Here is a 21,036-nt window from a genome sequence, read left to right on the forward strand (position 1 = left end):
GAGAGGCTGGGGCATGATGCTCTGCACCCTCTTCCACAGCCTCACACAAGAGCTGTGATAAAGTAGAAGTCAGCACAGCCCTCCTCTGCCCATCGGAAGCTGGCCCCCGCTGCCAGGCCTCCTGTGTTAGCTCAGGAAGCCACACTCTCTGCCTCCACAAATGCTTTTCTGAAAGGAAGTGCTCTTCTGATAACAAGGGGCCCACCTGCCCCGGTAATAAGGTGGAGACGTGCAGGCTCTGGACCTTGAGGACTGCTCTGACAGAAAGATTTTTATACCTCATGCACGCAAGAGCAGGAGTGTGTGTGATGAAATGCAGTACTGTGTGCTGGGGCAGGCAGAGCCCACGGTGTGTGCACATCTCTCCCCAACTCTGCGTTCAGTGGCATAGTATTGGCAGCTTACAATGGACCCTGGTGGGAGTATTTACACCCTGGAAATCCGCAAACACTATAGGGCTGTTTTCTCAGAGAGCTGGTTGTTAAACATTCATCTGCAATATGACTGAATATACCCCATAATGTTTTTTTAGTATAAATATATTTTTCCAGTTCTTTACTATTACACACACAATAAAATACCATAGGTATTTTATGCACCTATGTGCGAATTTACTTAGGGTATATTCCTGGAAGTGGAATTTCTAGCTTATAAACTATGCACATTTCAATTTATTAGATAGTTTTGAATTTTGTCTGACAGTATAAGATTTTTTGTTTTCTCACATTCATGTCAATACTTGGAGTTATCAGCCTTCTTCATGTATGCCAATTTGAGGTCAAGGATGTTTCATTGTTATTTCAGTTGATATATTTCTGATTGCTTGTGAGATTAAACATCTTTTTATGTGTTTATTGTCCATTTGAGTTTTCTCTTTTGTGAATTTTGTGTGTATATTTTTCCTCATTGTTCTTTTAGGTAATCTCTCTCTCTCTCTCTCTCTCTCTCTCTCTCTCTCTCTCTCTCTCTCTCTCCCTTTTCCTTATTGATTTGTAGGAATTCCTCTATGGACTTTGGCTAATTCATCCTTGTTCAGTTATATGCAGTATCAATATCTTCTTCCACCTGTGACTTGTGTTTTAACTATGTTGTTGTGCTTTTGTCATAAAGGAAGTTTAAATTCTGATATAGTCAAATTTATTATGATTTCTATGTGTTTTTTTTCATGTTTAAATCATCTTTTCTGACCTCAAGATTAAAGGCAGTTTCCTATACTTTCTTTTTAAAGAAAAGTTTAGATTTTGATAAGACATCTTTAATCCACTCAGAATTTATTTTTTGTGAATGTGAGAATTTTATTTTTCATAGAGAAATGCTATTGTCCCAAAGTCATTATTAAAAAAACATATTTTTGTATTGATTTTTTTTGTTTCTCTCATATATGAAATCTCCATATGTGTTTGCTTCTGTTTTGATATTCTATTCCATTCTGTGGATCCATTCTTCTTCTTTTTTTTTTTCCTAAAATATATTTTTATTGATTTCAGAGAGGGAGGGAGAGGGAGAGAGAGATAGAAGCATCAATGATGAGAGAAAATCACTGATTGGCTGCCTTCTGCACGCCCACTATTGGGGCCCCAAGCCCACAACCCGGTCATATGCCCTTGACCAGAATCGAACCTGGGACCCTTCAGTCTGTAGGCCAATGCTCTATCCACTGAGCCAAACCGGCTAGGGCCATTCTTCTTTTTTTGACAATATCACACTTTCTACCATAACTTTATAAAAATTCTTGAGCAGTTCCTTTCTCATTCTGCCTTTTCAGGGTTTTCTTACCTGTATTTGGAGGTTCACTCTTTCACGTGAACTTCAGAAAGTTGGTCAGTTTGTCAAGACCCTGTTAAGTTTTTTATTGGAATAACATTGAATTTATAGACTAATATCAAAATAATGACCATCTTTATTATTCTGAGTCTTCAGATCCATGAATGTTTATATAAGTAAATATACATGTATCTGTTGCAAATGAATAGATGGATAATTCTTTTTTAAGTCCTTTGATAATTGCTGTATAACATTTCCATAAAAATCGAACTCATTTTTATTATATTTATATACTTTAAAATCATTTTATAGATTGTTTTTATTTCTATCATGAAGCTCATCTTTTACCTGTTATATTTTATGCACAATTATTGCTGGCAGAATAGGAATGTTATTGGTGTTTATATGCTTATCTCACTATTAAGTTTTTCAAACTTTTCCCTGGTCTCTGAAGCTTGAACTTTTATGTTAAACTTAGTATCTGCCCTCCAAAGGGTCAATGACATTTTCATTGACATTTTTTTAGCGCTATAGTGCATATGAAAGGGTCAAAGTTTCCAATATGACAGCCAGGACAAGGTCCAAGAGGCATTTATCACAAGGTGTCTTTGCTAACGTTTCTTCACTTGCAACAATGGTGTGGACTAGGGCCACCTGCATTCTCTCCTTCATCTTGTTTTTTGTTCACATAGAAGCTGTATCGGTAAGTCAAATTCTGCTCTTCTGAATATTTAGAGATATCAACTCTAGTATATGTTATCCACTTTCTGTATCTTTTCTTTCAGATTAAGCATCATTTAAAAGGAAATGGTAAGGCCCAATTGAAATGCATAGAGAGTGTTTCTGGACTTTCTCTCTTTTGTTCAGCAAGACTATAACAAATTTTCTCCCACTTTTTAACAGTACATGATGCAGAGTTTGAGGAACAGAAGGATATTTCAGAAATCAACTTAGGTGGGTTCAATTTGCATATTATCAATACCTTGAAATAATTTCAAATCCTGTAATAGAATTACTGAAAAGCTATTACCTTCATAATACATTATTGGGTAATTTTGAGGGGAGAATTACTTATTGATGCATCATTAGAATTTGTAGAGTTTCTGTAAAATAGAAATATGGAAAGAGAATGATAGATCAAATTTTCTAGGAGACACAATATGTGTTTAGTAAATCTACAAATACATAACAAGATTGTTACTTATAAATATTTCACTTTTCCAATTTCCATTTTGAAAAACAGGAAAGAAAAATGGATGATTATTCTGCTTGCTAAAGAAAAATATAAGGAGTATGCCCATGGTTATATTTAGCAGGCAGAAAAACCTAGCCCTTCACTGGGCCCTCATATTCACTAACAACTGCTTACTTAGGACTTTGAGAAAAGTACAAAGGTGTTTCTATTTCAACATCTTGTCCACAAACATATCTCTTGAAGAAATTTATCAATCTCATTGGTTACTGACAGGAGAGAGAGAAGCTGAGTTATCATCTCTCTTTTTTCTTTTTCGGTCCTGCTTCTAAAATTAAGGAGAAGCCTCTACGTTCTAGGTGTTTTTGTTTAGGATTGCTGGGAAATAGAAGTATCATGGTCATAGACACCTATAGTTTACAAAAGCTTCTGTATCTAATTGCACATTTATTTGTCAAATCCTGTAGGGGAATTAAAGTGCTATTTTCATTTGGCAGGAAGGGACAGCAGCTCCTTGGAGTTGGGGTGACTTGCCCAAGGTCACAGATACAAGTGATGTGGATCGCTTCCAGGTCTTCTGACTCATAGCTCAGTGCTATCTCAAGATCACAAAACTAAAATACCTGGCGGTTAAATTGCTCTGCCATTGTCCCATTTACAAAAAAGGCAGGCTAGTTGACATTTAACTGGAAAAGCTTGAGAATGACAACAGGTGGGGGGGTGGGGATAGAAATAGTTTAGTGAGGTCAATGGGTGAGTGGGTCCTCAGACTTGAGTCAGGCAACAAATGATCTCTCCTTAGGTCAGGTCGTCAAGGTGTAGTGATTGAGAGGATCTGCTCTACTTTAAAACAGGCTGGGCTTAGAATTAGAGTTTCCTAATCTCATCCTTCTTTATCTAGTAAAAAAATCTTGCTTTACTTAGAGCCACTTCTTACTCTTCATCTCCACCACCATCTCTGAACTATGGTCCCAAGAATAAGTTTTCCCATGGGTGTCTTTTCTCTTTTAAGCCATTCCAAATGAGCTGTCAAGATTGATTGGGTTAGCCACATAGCCAGAAACCACAACATGTTGGGGAAAATCGCATAGAGAAAATTGTCACCTTTTTACAATCTTTTCTCCACGCCCCCCACGATGCTGATATAACCTTCCCCGTCCCCCCCCCCCCCCCCCCCGCAAGATCTGCTCCTTTCAGTCTTTTTCATTATGCATTTTCCTCCTTCTAGATGTTTAGGCTCTGACCTCAGAGTTTCCCTAACTCTTGTCTTTCTCTCACACCTTACACACCACCTGTCAGCAAATGCTGTTAGATTTACCATCAAATTATGTCACAAGTTGTGACTTTTCAGAGCTTTTCTCTTTTCCTGTCCTGGTCTAAGCCATCTCATCTCTGGCCTGGTCCTTGAGTGGCCTCCTGACTGCTCTTCCCTTTGTGCCCTCCTCCCGCCCAGGCTGTTCTTCACAAGCTGACAGAGCTCTCAGTGCCAGCCAGGCCATGCCGCTCTTCCCCTCCAGTCTTCCAATCACAAGATTCCCATCTTCCAATCTTCCAGCACTGACTAGTGTTGGCGAGATCCCATCCAGCACAAAATAAAGATCCTGGAGTCTTGATTCCCAAAGTGTGGTTCACAGGCCAATATTACCTGTACCACCTAATAGCTTTCTTAGAAATGCTGCATCTTGGGCTCTATCCCAGACCTATAGAATCAGCATCTCCATTTTGACAGATTCCAGATGATTCCTAGGCAGAGTGAAGCTTGAGATGACCTGACTCTGGCCAGCTTTCTCACCCATTACTTACTACATCCCCCCACCCTAGCAGCCTTACTTATTTGAGCTCTCCAATCTCCCTGACCTTCTAGCTATTTCTCTACAAGAGTGGTTCTCAGTGTGTGGTTCCCCCAACCAGTAGCATCAGCAGCACAGGGAACTTGTTAGAAATGAAAATTCTCAGGCCTTACCCCAGACTTATTGATCAGAGATCCTAGGGGTGGGGGTCAGCAACCCTAGCATTTGGAAAGCACTGCTCTAAGACATCAAGGCTTTCCTGCCTCAGGGCGTTTCTATTTGCGGTTGCCTTTGCCTTCAATACTCTTCAGTCACTCCCCACTCCATCAGATTTCTGCTTTAAATGCCACCTCCTCAGGGAGGCTTCCCTGAGCACTCTTTATAAAATATCAACTCCTCCACTTCAGCACTCTTTCTCCCCTTACTCTTCTTATGTTTTTCCTATTTCCCTTTTCACCATCTGCTATACTCTACATTTTTGTTTGTTTGCCTCCCTCTATCCCCAAACAAGAATGCCATCTCCCCGAGGATTTTGCTTTATTCTCTGCTATACCCATAGCAACTAGAACAATGCCTGGGATACATTAGGTACTTAATAAGTATGTGCTACGATGAACAAATTGGCTACTGAGTAGAATGAGGCTGGCTATCAATGGATATGTACTTCTTTGGGAAGTGCTCCTCTTGCCACACTCTCTCACCCTCCTCGACATCTATGCTGACCAACCACTGGGATTGGTCTCCATTCATATGACTCCCCTAACCTACCCCCATCCAGGCCAGGTGTCAGGAAATGCATACTGTTGCTCAAAAGTATGGCTAGACCAGCACGCAGTACCCCTACTAAAAGGGCAATTGAAAATGTGGGTCCTACTGCTGGTGGGGCAGTGGTGTCAACGCTACCTGTTGTTGGCATTGTTGCTATCATATTCATAGGCTAGGTTTTGGAGGTTAAGAAAATGTAGGGAAATGAGAAAAGACATGGTGCAGTGACAGCCTTAGTTGCTTGTTGTTGGAGGGTACCATTGTCTTCTCATGGGAAAGAAAAAATCAACCCATTTACCGAGGGTCGGGAAGAAGGAGAGTATACTAAGGGAAGGGGCCATGGGTGGGAAGTCAAGAGTGTTAAAGCTCAGTCAGTGCTGAACACCTAGTATATCCCTTCCTGTCTCAGGAATCCATTTCATCCACTGAAGTGTGAGAGATGTGAAGTCAATCATCAAAAAGATATCTTCCAGCTCATCTGTTATTTTAAAATTCTTGGACAAAGGTTCTTGTTTCAAAATGAAAACAGGATTGGGAATATATGATACTTATTGGCTATATACATCTCTCCATTAGAGGGATTTTTTGCATTGTTTCAAAAATACTTTCATCACATACAGGTGAATAATTACAGGTTTATAATGGAAAAAATGAATTTTATGATGAGAGATGCCTTTTAGTAAAGTTCATTCAAATATTTCTTTTTTTTAAATCCACCTCTAGCTGCAGGGTTGGACCTCTTTCAAGGGGACATCCTCCTGAGGGTGAGTACCTGCCCATGACACAGCAACGTCCCTCGGGACTGGCTGTGATGTGTGTGAGCCTCTGCTCTGTGCGCCTTGGGACGGGCACCGAGGGGGACATGAAAGAATCTAATCTGTAATCTATACCCACAAGGACTTACATTGTGGTCAGTGGTGACAAAAACAGATAAAAAAATAGCAAACATCACAAAAGAGTCTGTCATTATTAAATTTGCTTTATCCAATCAATTAGCCTAGTAAGTGAAAAATGAGAGAGAAGACGTTTAAAGCGTTTATTTCAGTTTGGGGAGAACCTTTTTTTGTTCTTAATAATTTCTCTGACTTTTCCAGATTGTCTGTAATGAACTATCACTTTTATAATCAGAAAACAAATGCTACTAAATTGTTGACTTGCGTGACAGATGATTTGCGGTGTGAGGGTTTGGTGGAGGAGGGGACCAGGGGATGGGCCTTCCCGGTGACCTGTACCTTGTTTTTTCACAGAACTCCAGAAATGGTCTGAGAGACCCCAACACCAGATGGAAGTTCCCCATTCCTTACATTCTGGCGGACAATCTGGGTAACACTAACTGTTCTTTATTAGGAGCTTTGGGCTTGCCTCTTCTTCCACCCCCCTCCTCCTGTTCAGCCACATCAGATGGGGGGTAACCGGTCCTGTGTAAGAGGCTTTCTAAGCCCTGCTAATTCTTATCTCCTGGCATGAGAGGCATGATAATGCATCGATGTAATGTGAGCCCAAGATACAGAGCATCAAAATAATTTTTAAAAGGCAGGAAACATTAACATGTTAGTAATACCAGAAGCACCACCAGGAAAGACAACACAATGAGATATAATTTGCCATCACAGCAATAAAAACTTGCACTTTAAATAATAGTTTGCTTAGGTGAATCTAAATATGGAATAAGAATACTATTTTCAGCATATTGATCGTCCCTTTTTGTTGCAAGACAAACATGCCACATTTTTGAAGCAGAAAAGTCTATATTCCACAACTGAAGTCTTCATTCCTCGGTATTAGTACATGGTATTCTTTTTTCTCTCTTAAGATAAAGGACTAAGTTTATATTTTATTCACTGTTGAAAATAATACTTGGTGGAAATAAGCAAGTATTAGAAGCCACGCGTGGACACTGGATGACCTCAGGCAGCTGACTGATATCTGAGCACCAGGGTGATGCAATGCCATGAGGCCCATGGGGTAGATGGAGGGAGGTCAGAGAGAGGGGAAGTCAGGACAAGCTTGCTCAGCCCTAATGGGCTGCCAGGACGGCTCCACTCTCAGGAGATGTTACTATGTTTCTGAGTTTTTCCACCACTATCATCAGGGCGGCCTCCACCCCTTTCCTGGAGAAGAGCTAGAAATAAACAAAGGCTGTTGTTCTCAGTTATTTCATGAAAAAGTCAGCTGAGGTGTTTTTCCCCAGGGTTTGCCAACACACTTGCAAATTCATGGAGCATTTGTATTTATTGGAATGTGATTTAAGAAACAGCAGCTTTAGAAGGAAAAGAGAGAGAGAGAGAGAGAGAGAGAGAGAGAGAGAGAGAGAGAGAGAGAGAAAGAAGAAGAAAGGGAAAAAAAGAAACTACAACTTTACTAGTAAAGGGTTTTGTCCTCCCATGACAATTTTCTTATCACACCTGAGCTACCTTCCTCCCATCAAAACATAGACCTACTTATTGGATCTCAGTTACGTGCCAGGCACTGCTGCCTTCACCTGATATTTGCCCTTCACACGGCCTCTGTGAGGTGTTAGTGCTTCTCAGACTTTAGAGTGAGGGTTTCCTGAGGAGCTGGTTAACATGTAGAGCAGGGACAGGTGGGGCTCCGGATTCTGCACGCCTAACGCTCCGCTGGGTGAGCTGATGCTCTTGGTCTGTTGGCCACACCTTGAGCAGCAAGGTCTCTTCAGCTGCGAGGTAGGTGGCAGTTTCGTGGAGAGCAAGACTGAAGACAAGAGGCCTGAAATACGGCAGCAGCAGTAAGGGAACAGAGGTAGCTCTCAAGCAGCACCACATGCGAATCACCTTTACCATTGGGAAAAGTGAACATGCTACCCAGAGTTCAATATTTGTACACGGTCCCTTCATTAAACTGACATAGAGTGAAATACACAAATCAGTGTACACGTCAATGGCTTTTGAAAAATACATAAGCTTATGTAACCCACACTTCCATCACTCCAGAAAGTTCTGTGTGCTCATTTCCAGCCAATCCGATCCCCACTCCCCCAAGAGGAAACTACCATTCTAATATTTTTCCTATAGATTACTTTACCTGACTTACAACTGATCTACAGAAAATGGAATCACATAGTTGGTCATCTATTGTATTTGCTTCTTTTGTTCAGCATGTTTTTAAAGTTTTTCCATATTAATGTAGATCAGTAGTTAATTCTTTTTTTATTACTCAGTAATATTTCTTTGTATGAATATATTGCAACTATTTATCCATTTTTCTGGGTATAGGCATTATTTTTTCAAGTTTGGGGCTATTGTGAAGAAAGTTGCTGTGATCATTCTTATACGAATTTATGTTTTAATTTACCTCAAGTAAATGTCTAGGAATAGAGTTGCTTGACCATATGATAAATGTATGTTTAGGTTTATAAGAAAATGCCATTTTTCATGGTCACTAACAATGTGTAAGTGCCCCATTTGTTACACATTCTCAATAACATTGGTGTCCTTAATATTTTTAATTGTAGCCATTTTAATGGTTGTAAATGGTATCTCACTGTGATTTTAATTTGCCTCTTCCTACTGATTAACAGTATTTAGCACAATTTCATGTGCTTATTGGCCATTTGTGTATCTTCTTTCATGAACTGTCTGTCCAAATCTTTCATGTTTTTTATTGTATTATTTGTCTTTTCATTATTTGTAGAATTTTATATGCTATAGATAAAGTCCTTTGTCAAATATACATAATGAATATTTTTTGTTAGTCTGTGATTTGCCTTTTTTAAAGCACTGTATTGATTTTATTAATATTTCCTCAGAACAAATTTTGACTTGTTCATTTTCTCTTGATCCTCTGCTTTCTGTTTTGTTGCTTTCTGCTCTTATCTTTATTATTTCCTTTGTTCTACTTACATCAGGTATAATTTGCACTCCTTTTTATATTTAAGGTGGAATTTATATCACTGATTTTAAATCTTCATTTTAAAAATATAATGCAATGCTATAATATGGCATCTAAAGCTATAAATATTATTTGAAGCACTGGTTTTACTGCTTTCCACAATTTTTGATATGTTATATCTTTATTAAAGTTTATTTTAGATGTTTTCTAATTTCTGTTGTGATTTTTTTTTTTTTAAATCCATGGGTCAGCTAGATGTTTCAAAATTTCCAAATATTGGAAGCTCTTCAAGTTTTTGCTGAGGTCAGAGAATAGATTCTTTAAGATTACAATCTCTTGAAATTGGGACTTGTTTTGTGGTCTAACTGATGGCCTTTCTTGGTGTATGTACTTGAAAGAACTTGTATTCTACAGTTTGGGGGCACATTATTCTATCAGTGTTAAATAGGTCGTGACTGTTGGTGCTAATTATATATTAGACATTGTAAATACTACATTTCAGAGATTCTGTATTCTGTTATTGGCCCCTGGATAGTGTTAACTTTTGTTAGAACAGCTAAATTGCTGACTGATCATCTTGGATTTGTGGAAGTTTTGTTTTGATTTTGTCCTTAGTTCAAAACAAATCCCTTTATCTTTACTCTGGAGACACCGTGGCCTCTCTGGAGTTTCAGTAGGATGTCCAGGACTTTCCCCAGTCCCTCTAATGGGCACGATTCAAACTTCAAATTCTCCACTGAGATGCCTGTTTAATCAGCTTTCTATCTGCTACTTTTCACTAAGCTCCTTGGAGACTTCTCCCATTCGGGTCAAAGACTGGAGACGTGTTTATGGACAGATTTTGGAACCACCAACCCCCTTTCCTTCCAATCAGTCATGACTCCTTTCCCCCCAGGATTTCCTCTCTTGATTTCCAGCCACTCAGGCAATCCTGAACCCTTCCTGTGATAGATACATCAGGAAGACACAACTTCAAATTTATGGTTGAGTTCTCTCTTTCTTGCACTGAAAGAATTTGCAGTGTGTCATCATGCAAAAAACCCCCCAAAACCCAAACAAACCAAAAAACCCAAAAAACAAAACAACACCCCCCCCCCCTTCCCCAACACACACACTATATAAACTTGAATCTTAACTAGTGGTATTTCCACCTCTCCTACTGTCTCTACCTGTTTTAGTCATTTTCTGGTGCTTTAAAAGAGTTTATTTTCTTAAAAATTTCCCGAAGTTTATCATTGTTATCTGTAAGATTTAAGCTTCTTCCCCATTACCAGATCAAAAACTCTCTCAAAGGATTCTTGAACTAAAAATAGCCTTGCCACGCTATCCTCTAATATGTGGAGTCATCAGTGTCTGAAGTTAACGCTTCTTCTGTTATTTGATACAGGGTGAAGGCGGGCTAGTGGTTTTTTTAAACTAATGTGGTTACTCAAGACAGAACTATGTAAAACTTACTATGGCAAAGTGCAGAACTGAGAACTAGGAAATCATTGAGGCAAAGGATGAGCTCCTTCCTCTCGGGGGCTATCAGTGCCCTACATGGGCTGACCACCTGCATAAAGACGACACACAAGCCACCAAGTGTGACTTTCAGAGGAGGCAACTCAGAGCTGGCTTCACGATGGAGAAGGTGGCTTCAGGTGGCCTTCAATTGCACTTTCTTTCTTTTGAATGATGTTGGGATGGTTTTTACAAAATTATTACAGACGTGGTTAATTCCCTTTTTACAACTTGCTCACGTGTGGGAGGTCAGAAGTGATGGGATTTTGAAATGAACCACTTTCAGCACTCCCACTCTATGGCTTGAGGACAAGAGCAACATAACCTATGGACAGCATGACTTGAGTAAAACCAAACTCCTTTTTCTTACACTTTAGTGAAGGCCACATTTCGTTGCGTACATCTCTTCATATTATAGATGTCACTAAGAAAGAATCGGTAAAATTCATGAAAATCATCCAGGAAGTTTGATGTATGCTCTTGTTATCTGTGTTGTTTCCACAATTAATTTACTTATTATTCCAAATGGCTATATTTTTTTTACTAACTTTGATATGATCCTATGACATCTGAATTGTGGAATCTCCAACTTGTTAGCTTATTAAATGAAATAAGAGCCGGATAATATAGTAAAAAAGTACTTGGTAAACTACCAGGAATGATAAGCTTTTTTGAGAGAATGCACAAAGCCAAATATGCAAGAAATATAACTTAATTGTATATAATTTAGCTTTATTTTTAACTTAGAGACCTACTTTCAATGAGTCGATGGGAGAGAAAAACCACACACACAAAGTAAAACAGCCTCCATTATTGTGGAGCATCTGTTTTCCCCTCCTGATCCTTGTCCCATGCAATACCAGCTGTGAGCATGTTAGGTAAAAGGAAAAACATTTGATCTTTGGCCATTGAGCCACACACATTACTGGCAGGCATCTATTGTTCTTGCCTGGTCAGGTTCAGTAGACTTCTGCTGCTTTGGTTCCAAACGGGCTACAGCAATCATTTCTAAGGCTACCTGCAGGGCTGCCTGTCTCAATTTGCCATTTCCTCAGGGGTTTTGCAGGGAAGTACAATATGTACTTATGCTTTCTGAACCCACAAACCTCTCTACACTCTGCTTTCTTCCTCCAGTGAGAGGGATGTCTTTTTAGACTGGGGTAAGGAACACCATTCTTTGTTTCTTTCCAAGGAACTTGGTTCATCCAGGCAGAGGACACACATGGCTTCCAGTCGCTTCTGTTTTCTGCTCTGCCATGGAACTCTCTTGAGGCATGAACCCAGAATCTCTGCTTGAATGGGGGAAGGAAAGTGGGGAAGTTATTTGGTTTAGCCACATACACATACATATGTGCATTCTTATTTTGTAGTTATATTTACATTATTATGTGTTCAAAGTATGTGCCTGATATTTATGTCCCGAACTAATTTTTCAGTTTTAGTTTTCAAGGAATCTATTTACTACCCCAACAATCTATGAGGGACCTCTGTGGATTTCATGGGGTGGCATGATTTTCTCTAAACTGTGTTGTGTACATCATCTAAGATCTCAATAATGCTTACTGATATTTTTTACCAATTTCTGCAGAGCTGAATGCTAAAGGAGCCATTCTCTATGCCTTTGAAATGTTCCGCCTCAGGTCCTGTGTGGACTTCAAGCCCTACGAAGGAGAGAGCTCATATATCATCTTTCAGCAGTTTGAAGGGTCAGTATGAAAATATTACAGAGTGTGAAAATCATGCATCTTCTGGTTTATAAAAAGTGACATCTCTCTCTCAAAGGCTAAAAGAAGAAATTGGTAAGAAACTAAAAGTAAATTCAAATCTTTAAAAACTGTGATTTTTAAATTAAACAGCATTTTTAACATATTATGTAGAGAATGAGCTGTTTGAGGGAGTTTATCTCAATTGTATCTTAGGTCATGATTTAAATGACATTACTTTTTTAAAGTCAAGTTTATTAAAGTGTAAATTATACCCTTGTTATGGTACTATTTTAAATTATGGTACTCTGTTGGCTGGACCTCTTTGTAAACTTCTAGATATAAATTTGCTCTTAATATTTATTTATAAGAAGAAATAAAGGTATATTGAGGAAAAAAAAAGCCCATTTCCTTCAGTAGTGTTTATGTCAACCAACCTGCGAAGTAAAGCTGCCATGTGCTGTGACTCTGTTTGTGTCTTCAAGCCCAGCAAGGAGGTAATATTAGCACATGCTGCAGTTCCCATCATTGCCTTTAGGTGCCACCTGGATTTGGTTGTCTTATTCTGATGGTGGGGTTTTTGTTAATAATCATGGATGGATAACAGAGATGAAGAAGGAAATTAGCACATGATTTTGCCTCTTCAGAAAAAAAGTCTGTAAAGTCATCAGTTAAAAAAGTAAAATTCTGATGACTACTTAGATACAAGTTAAGTACCTTACTTACTTGAGTGGTTGTTTTCTTAGCTCATGCTTTTACTTTAAAAAATAGATATGACCCTCTATTATGTACCAGGAAGAATGCTGGTCTGAAGGTACAAAGAAGTATGAGACAGTCTCAGGCCTCACAAAGTTTGCAGTTGCAGATGGGGGTGGTAGAGACACAACAGGTAAATGGTTCTAATATGCTGTGGTGAGTGCCATGGGCTATCGGGGCACATAAGCAGAACTTCTAACATAGTGAAAGGGTTCAGGATTGCCTGAGTGGCTGAGTGTTAGAGAGATGAAGAAGGAAGGACATAGAGGCAGAGGAGAGGGGAGGACAAATGAGGCATGGGAAGAGAGTAAGAGGGAGAGAGAAGGGAGAGAGGAAGAAGGAAAATGAAGGGTAGAGAGAAAGAGGAAAGCAAGCGTGACTAGAAATCTGGCTTACCTGGAGAACTCAGTAAGTTCAGAATGTCTGAAGCTGTGAGTGATGAATGATGAGCCAGGAACATAAGCTGGTCATATTATGTGTAAGGAGCCTGGTCATATTATGTGTAAGGGAATCAAGTCTTACATCAAAATGTGTTCAGTTTTCCATTTAAGAAAGATTATTCCAGCAACAGTGGGTAAAAAATTGAAGTGGGGCAAGACTGGTGACAGGACATCAATTAAAGAATGCCGCAATCTTCCGGGGAAGAAATGAAAGGGACCTACACTAAAAGGAGGCAGTTTGAAATAAAGAAGAGAGAATGGATTTCAGAAATAGGTAAAGAGGTGGACTTATCAGAGCCTAGTGATTAGCTGATGTGAAGAGAGAGGAATCAAGGATGATCAAGGTTTTGATTTGGATGACTGGTGGGTGGTAACCTCATTCGCTGAGATTGGGGGTATGGACAGTAGAACCGCAGTAGGGATAGGAGAGCAAATTTATTTCTGGACATTGAGTTTATTGCTTGAGGCATTGTGGGTCATGGAAATGGAAGTAACCAATACTTATCTGGATAGTTTCTTTCTATGTGAAGGGAAAAGGTTTAAAGTGTACTTCACGCCTTGCCAAGAGCACAGATTTTAGAAGTTCTCTGCTTTTGACTTCTTCATCTTGTCCCGCGGCAACTTTGGAGCTTCAGGATAGTACCAAAGCCTTCAGTTATTTTGTCAGTAATGAGGCTCTTTTTCATGATCATAAATTTACACTTGCTCATGATAGGAAATTTGGAAATTCATTAGAATATAAAGGAGAAAATTAAAGTCAACCATAGCCATCACTTAGAGACACTATTTTGGTATAAAAGCTATAATACTATTCTTTGGAATACCTTACGGGTTTGTGGAGGTGAGGAAGACTGCCATTTGTACTTCTTTCTGCCTGATGCATTGTTAGGATTAATTGGTTTATAATGGACCATTGTTTTTAAAGCATGCAAAATACCCCTCCAGGAAATGTTTCTTACTTAACCAGTCTTTTATCATTGAACCATCAGCATCTCTTACCATTGTTCTCACCAATAGTATGAGAACACTATTGATAATTTCTTTTAAAAATCAAACCTAACTTCCTTCTAATGTGTGTTCTGAAATCCTATGAATTACAGCCATATTAGCATTATCTTGGAGAAAATTCTCCTCTTCTCTTTAAAGGTGCTGGTCTGAGGTTGGTGACCAACACGTAGGACAGAACCTTTCCATTGGACAGCGGTGTGACCATAAGGCCATCATCCAACATGAGATCCTTCATGCTTTGGGATTTTACCATGAGCAGTCAAGGACTGACAGGGATGATTATGTGGAAATCTGGTGGGATGAAATTATTCCAGGTGTGTATTAACCCAAGGTGGATGGGTGGAATGTGCTATTATTTGCCTGGGGTCCAGCCACAGCGGTCCAGGGGTTTTCAAAGGTGTGGACGGCGTCGGCGAAGAATGAAGGACACGGAGGCAGCATTCAGATGATCAGCATAGTCAGGTTCTTTTTTTATTGTCTGGTTACAGCTGTATTTATTCTATTTGATTCTGTAAGCATGCCTCTATAGTTACATCATGGTAAGTTTTGGGTCCTCCTTTGACCTTTTACAGTTCCTTGTCTTATGTTTATAGTTTCTTATCTGACCTTTGCTAAAAATCTTATCTCTACCTACCTCTGTTTGATTTTAATCTTATCTATTGTCTATGTTTCTACATTCTATTCTAAAGGTTAGTCTCTTGTTCCATTATAAGGGCTAGTTTGTTATTTCTATTCCAAGATCACTATTCTACTGCTCTACTGTTAAGCTATAAGGAAATAACTGAAGGAGATTTTCCTATTCTATGGCTTAAGTAAAGGTTATGTAGCTTAAGCGTGATTGTTCGTAGTTATGGTGATTAACTACCTGCCTGGCACTTAGTTTAAATCTTTCTGCTCGCCCGGCTTGCATAAGATTTTTAGATAAGGAGCCTGCCTGCATTTCTTCCAGCAGTATTTCTTTAACTGTGTGATATTTGTCCTTTTAGCCTTACTGGTGGTCTTCCTTGGGACTACCCTGCATTGGCGGGTTTTTAGGGATAGGTTTTGGTACTTTCTCTGGTGTGTAAACCCCTCGGGATATGGGCCTAGCAAGTCCTAAATTTATTGCTAACATTCTTAGTCTAAGTTCCTCATAAGTAGCACACGGTATTTCTGTAACACTAGGGGGTTTTACTGATTTATTCCCTTCCCTAGTCCCGTTAATCCCTAACTCTAGGGAAACATTCCCACCTGGGGAAACAACCTTTCTTGGGGAGGTGGCCCTGGTTAGAACACATAGCGCTAAGAAGGGGAGCAATCATATTAAGAACAGTATGCCATAAACGCCAGGTCCCTTGGAACATATGCTGTGCAGATGTTTCTTCCCTGTAGTGACTGTGTCAAGCAGCAAGGATGGAACAGCTTCCCGCAATTATCATCTTTATCACTTGCTGTAACCCATCCTGGGATACCCAGGACAGATTTGTGGGGCAGGTGCTTCAGATTCTGCAGTGGGAACACAAAATATAAAGAGGGCACTTCCTGGCCAGTGTAGCTCATCCCATGCACTGAAAGGTAGCCTGTTGGATTCCTAGTCAAGGCACATGTTGGGGTTGCTGGCTTGATCCCTGGTGGGATTGGCAGGAGGCAGCTGATCAATGTTCAGCTCTGGCATCAATGTTTTTCTCTCTCCTTCTCTCTTCCTCTTTCTTTCTAAAAATAAATTTTAAAATCTTAAAAAAAAAAAAAAAAAGAGGGCATGACTAGCTGGCATGGGTCAGTGGTTGAGCGTCAACCTATGAACCAGAAGGTCAAGATTCAATTCCTGGTCAGGGTACATGCCTGGGTTGTGGGCTTGATCCCCAGTGTAGGGTGTGCAGGAGGCAGACAACCAATGATTATCTCTCATCATTGATGTTTCCATCTCTCTCTCCCTCTCTTTTCCTCTCTGAAATCAATAAATACATATATATTTTTAAAAAGAGGGCATGATGTGTTGACCTATCCCATGGACTATGCTGACCTGATCATAAATGATTCCACACAAGGGAACAGTGTATGTTGAATAACTTTAAGCAGGGGTTAATTGAAACTTAATCAGAAGCCTTTGGTTAGCTTCAGTTGAAAATCTGAACCTTTGATTTAAATATATACATATATTTAACAACTTATAATCATGTGTGCATTTTAATTATGTATTTAATAGTCATTAATATACTTTTACATCTACACTAATAAAAGACAAAGATGCTAATTGACTGTACCTTTGCTATGCTCAAGCCACGCCCACCAGCCAATCAGAGCGACTATATGCAAATTAACCCAACCAAGATGGCAGCTGGCAGCCACGGAGCTGGAGCAAGCAGAAGGCTTGGTTGCCCCGGCAATGGAGGAAGCCAAGCTTCCCACCTGCTCTTGCTGGCTGTGGTCTCTGCAAAAGGCAACAAAGTTTCAATTGTAGAAGCTAAATAAATCCCAGATACCTGCTTCCAGCCAGCCTCCACTGGGAGCTTGGGTTGCTGGGGGCTGTGGCCAGCCTAAAAACAGCCATCAGCCCCTCACCCAGGCTGGCCATGCACCCCAGTGGGGATCCCTACCCTGAAAGGGCTGTAGTCAGCTTGCAAATAGCCATCAGCCCCTCACCCAGGCTGGCCATGCACCCCAGTGGGGATCCCTACCCTGAAAGGGCTGTAGTCAGCTTGCAAATAGCCATCAGCCCCTCACCCGGGCTGGCCAGGCACCCCAGCGGGGACCCCCGACACTGAAGGGGCTGTGGCCAGCCTGGAAACGGCCCTTAGCCCCTCACTCAGGCTTGCCAGGCACTCCAGTGGGACCCCCACCCTGATCCAGGACACCCTTCAGGGCAAACCAGCCAGCCCCCACTCATGCACCAGGCCTCTAGCTTATATAATAAAAGAGTAATAGGCAAATTGCCCCTAATAGTAGAGCGACTGGGAATCACTGGTCACTAGGACACACAGTGACCACCAGGAGGCAGATGCTCAATGCAGGAGCTGCCCCCTGGTGGTCAGTGTGCTCCTACAAGGGGAGCTCTGCTCAGCCACAAGCCATGCTGATGGCTGCCAGTACAGCGGTGGTGGTGGGAGCCTCTCCCACCTTCTCAGAAGCGCTAAGGATGTCCAACTGTAGATAGGCCTGCTCCCTGTTGGCAAGTGGACATCCCCCAAGGGCTCCCGGGCCACCAGAGGGATGTCTGACTGGCAGTTTAGGCCCAATCCCCTGGGAAGCAGGCTTAAGCCAGCAGGTGGTCATTCCCCAAGGGATGCCAGACTGCAAGAGGGCACCCGCTGGGCTGAGGGACCCTCCCGAGTGCACAAATTTTTGTGCACCGGGCCTCTAGTATTATTATATAGTACTAGAGGTCTGGTGCATGAATTCATGCACAGGTGGGGTCCCTCAGCCTGGCTGGTGATTGGGGCCATTGGGGCATCTCGCCCAGTCCCAATTGGGACTAATGGGGGCTGGCTGGCTGAGGAGAGACCAGGGGAGGGCTCCAGGGCATGTCTAGCTCTCTCACCCAGACCCAATGGGCCAGATCTCAGCACCAGGCTAACCTACTGGTTGAAGCATCTGCCCCCTGGTGGTCAGTGTGCATCATAGCGACTGGTAGAGTGGTCAACTGATGTGTCAGACACTTAGCATATTACACTTTTATTATATAGGATATGGTTATCAGCTAATAATAGTTAATAATAAAAGTATTTCACAGACACACACACACACACACATACACACACACACACACACAATTTCCCTTTTCTTTCTTGGTCTTTGGTTGAGTATCTAGTCAAAGTGGGTAGTGTGGGAAAATGATATGACCAAACAGGACCTGTGGATTCTCTCACTGACAGGTCACCAGCACAACTTTAACACCTATGATGACAGCTTCATCACAGACCTCAACACACCCTATGATTATGAGTCTCTGATGCACTATGCGCCTTTCTCATTTAACAAGAATGTAAGTGTCCCTACTATCACGACCAAGATCCCTGAGTTTAACTCCATCATTGGGCAGCGCCTGGATTTCAGTGCCATCGATTTGGAGAGGCTGAACCGAATGTACAATTGCAGTGAGTACCTTTGGGGCTGAGGTCAATGAGCCCCAACAGAGTTTCCCCACCCTGCAGGTTTCCTGTATATTTTCTTCTACTCTTCTTTAATGTTCTAGCTAAACTAGAGGACTGGTGCATGAAATTCATGCACAGGTAGGGTCCCTAGGCCTGACCAGCAATCAGGAATGATCTTTGGGGTGACGGGAGAGCCAATTGGGGGGCCCCCACTGGTGCCTGCCTTGGCTAACCTGGGGATTGTGGGCTGAGGGCAGCTCCTGCATTGAGAGTCTGCCCCCTGGTGGTCAATGCATGCCATAGCGACTGGTTGTTTGGCCAGTCAATTTGCATATTAGTCTTTTATTATATAGGATAAAATGAACAAACTACATTTCTTTATCTCTAGAGTAGAAAAATTATAACACCTATATCACAAGATGGTTGTGAAAATCAATTATGTGGTTGTGTTTTATAAAGTGAACGTATTGGGGCAATTTAGGAAGCTGTGATTGTCCAACTTCTTTAGCTTCTTTCTGAAGGGTGTATCATTATGTAAAGCTCAAGACAGGTAGTAGGCTTGAAAGTATTTTGTATCCTGTAAGATTCTTTCCCCAGGGTAGTTGTTCCTAGAGTAATCGTTGCTCAGATTTGGGATATTTTCTAAAATGACCCCACTAGTCTTTGGAGACACATTCTTTCATTCTCTTCCACATGTATATAGAGAGGATCTACCAAGTACAAAGTCCAGTATTGTAGGTACCTCCATCTTGATCTCAAGGAGTCAGGTTTGTTTTTTGAGAGGCCTTTTTTATTATTTAACTCTGTGATTCTTGGTGGTGGGTAGGACTGCATGTATATTGGCAAGTTCTAAGTTCTGATGGGAGACAGTAGGATTTTCATCTGAGAAAAGTCAAGAAAATGAAAGGCTCATGATCCTGCTATCTCTGAACAATGAGATCTTAGTAACCTAAGACATTAGGTATTTGGAATGAGGTGCCTTTAATTTTTAACCAGGTGACAACAATGTCATTTGCAGCCACAACTCACACCCTTTTGGACCACTGTGCTTTTGAAAAAGCAAATATCTGTGGGATGATTCAGGGTACCAGAGATGACGCTGACTGGGACCATGAGGACAGCACTCGGCCTGGACAAGTGGATCACACCTTGGTAGGACAATGCACAGGTGGGTGAAGGCAGAAAGTGACCACCTGAAGTGGTTCATCAGGTTCAATTGGTAATGGCAGCCAGCATGTTTTGCCTCAGTTGGAATATTAGTTATCAAACCTGGAATTCTAAAGATGGAAAAAGAACATGTCTCTTTATTATTAACTTAATAAAACGCACCGAGGTTCTGGGCATGCAAAAGGAAGGTGCATTTAAGTGATGACAAAACTGATGTGGTTGATAAGACATGACTTTGTACATAAGGGCAATGTCCCTACAGCAGTGCCGACCAATAGGACTGTAATGTGAGCTACATATATAATGTAAAATTTTCTCATAGTCACATAAAAAAGAAACAAGGGAAAGTCTCTTTAATAATACACTTACTTAATGTCTAAAATATTAACATTTGCACGTGGATTCAATATAAAAATGATTGCTGACCGATTTCACACTTTTCTATACTCGATATTTGAAATCTGTGTGCATTTTACCCTTACACCATATCTCAGTTTTGACTGGCCAAAGTTCAAGTGCTAAATAGCCACATAGATTTGGTAGCTGCTATATTGGACAGCACAGCTTCAGATAGTTTCTATATATGGTTTGTGTGTGGAAAAGCCATAAAGTCAGACAGACCTAAGTGTGAAATCATTGTGACCAGAGGAACTCATTTTTTAAGTCTTTATTTTTGTGAGCCCTCTGGACCATCAACATGTTGATACTTCACAGTGAGGATGGGAGAAGACTATGCATACACAACCCCCAGCTGCAGACCAGCAGCTTCCCCTCCTGTTTTTTTCCACATTCCCTTTCTTTCCAAGGGTTCCATTTATATGTATTTTCCTATTCTAGCATCCTTTTATTAAATGCTGGTCATTGAAATCATCTCAACCTTATTTGGAAGCAGGTGGAGTTATAGGTCATAATCACTTTATACAGACTGGACTATTATAAAGTCCCTTAGTCCATGCCTGTGTGTGAATTGGTTAAATTTCCTTCACAAAAGGAACCCAGGTTGTCACCCTGATTTCAGGCACCAGGGAGAAT

The 21,036-nt window shown here is 40.8% G+C and overlaps 1 protein-coding gene across 1 annotated transcript in view; it reads left to right on the forward strand.

Annotated features, from left to right (window-relative positions):
• Positions 1-2,398: 2,398 nt before the first annotated feature.
• The window catches only part of MEP1A (meprin A subunit alpha), a gene marked incomplete at both ends in the record, with an annotated part of 29,294 nt that continues 10,656 nt past the window's right edge, over positions 2,399-21,036 (forward strand). Inside the window, 9 exons of the mRNA XM_081094441.1 lie at positions 2,399-2,467; positions 2,550-2,574; positions 2,668-2,718; positions 6,235-6,275; positions 6,759-6,834; positions 12,449-12,566; positions 14,906-15,081; positions 18,619-18,840; positions 19,856-20,005. Of these exons, the coding sequence (XP_080950567.1) occupies positions 2,399-2,467; positions 2,550-2,574; positions 2,668-2,718; positions 6,235-6,275; positions 6,759-6,834; positions 12,449-12,566; positions 14,906-15,081; positions 18,619-18,840; positions 19,856-20,005 (928 nt within the window). The remainder of the gene's footprint in view (positions 2,468-2,549; positions 2,575-2,667; positions 2,719-6,234; positions 6,276-6,758; positions 6,835-12,448; positions 12,567-14,905; positions 15,082-18,618; positions 18,841-19,855; positions 20,006-21,036) is intronic.

Source organism: Myotis nattereri (genome assembly GCF_964212035.1).
Source record: "Myotis nattereri genome assembly, chromosome: 6".
Taxonomy (NCBI): domain Eukaryota; kingdom Metazoa; phylum Chordata; class Mammalia; order Chiroptera; family Vespertilionidae; genus Myotis; species Myotis nattereri.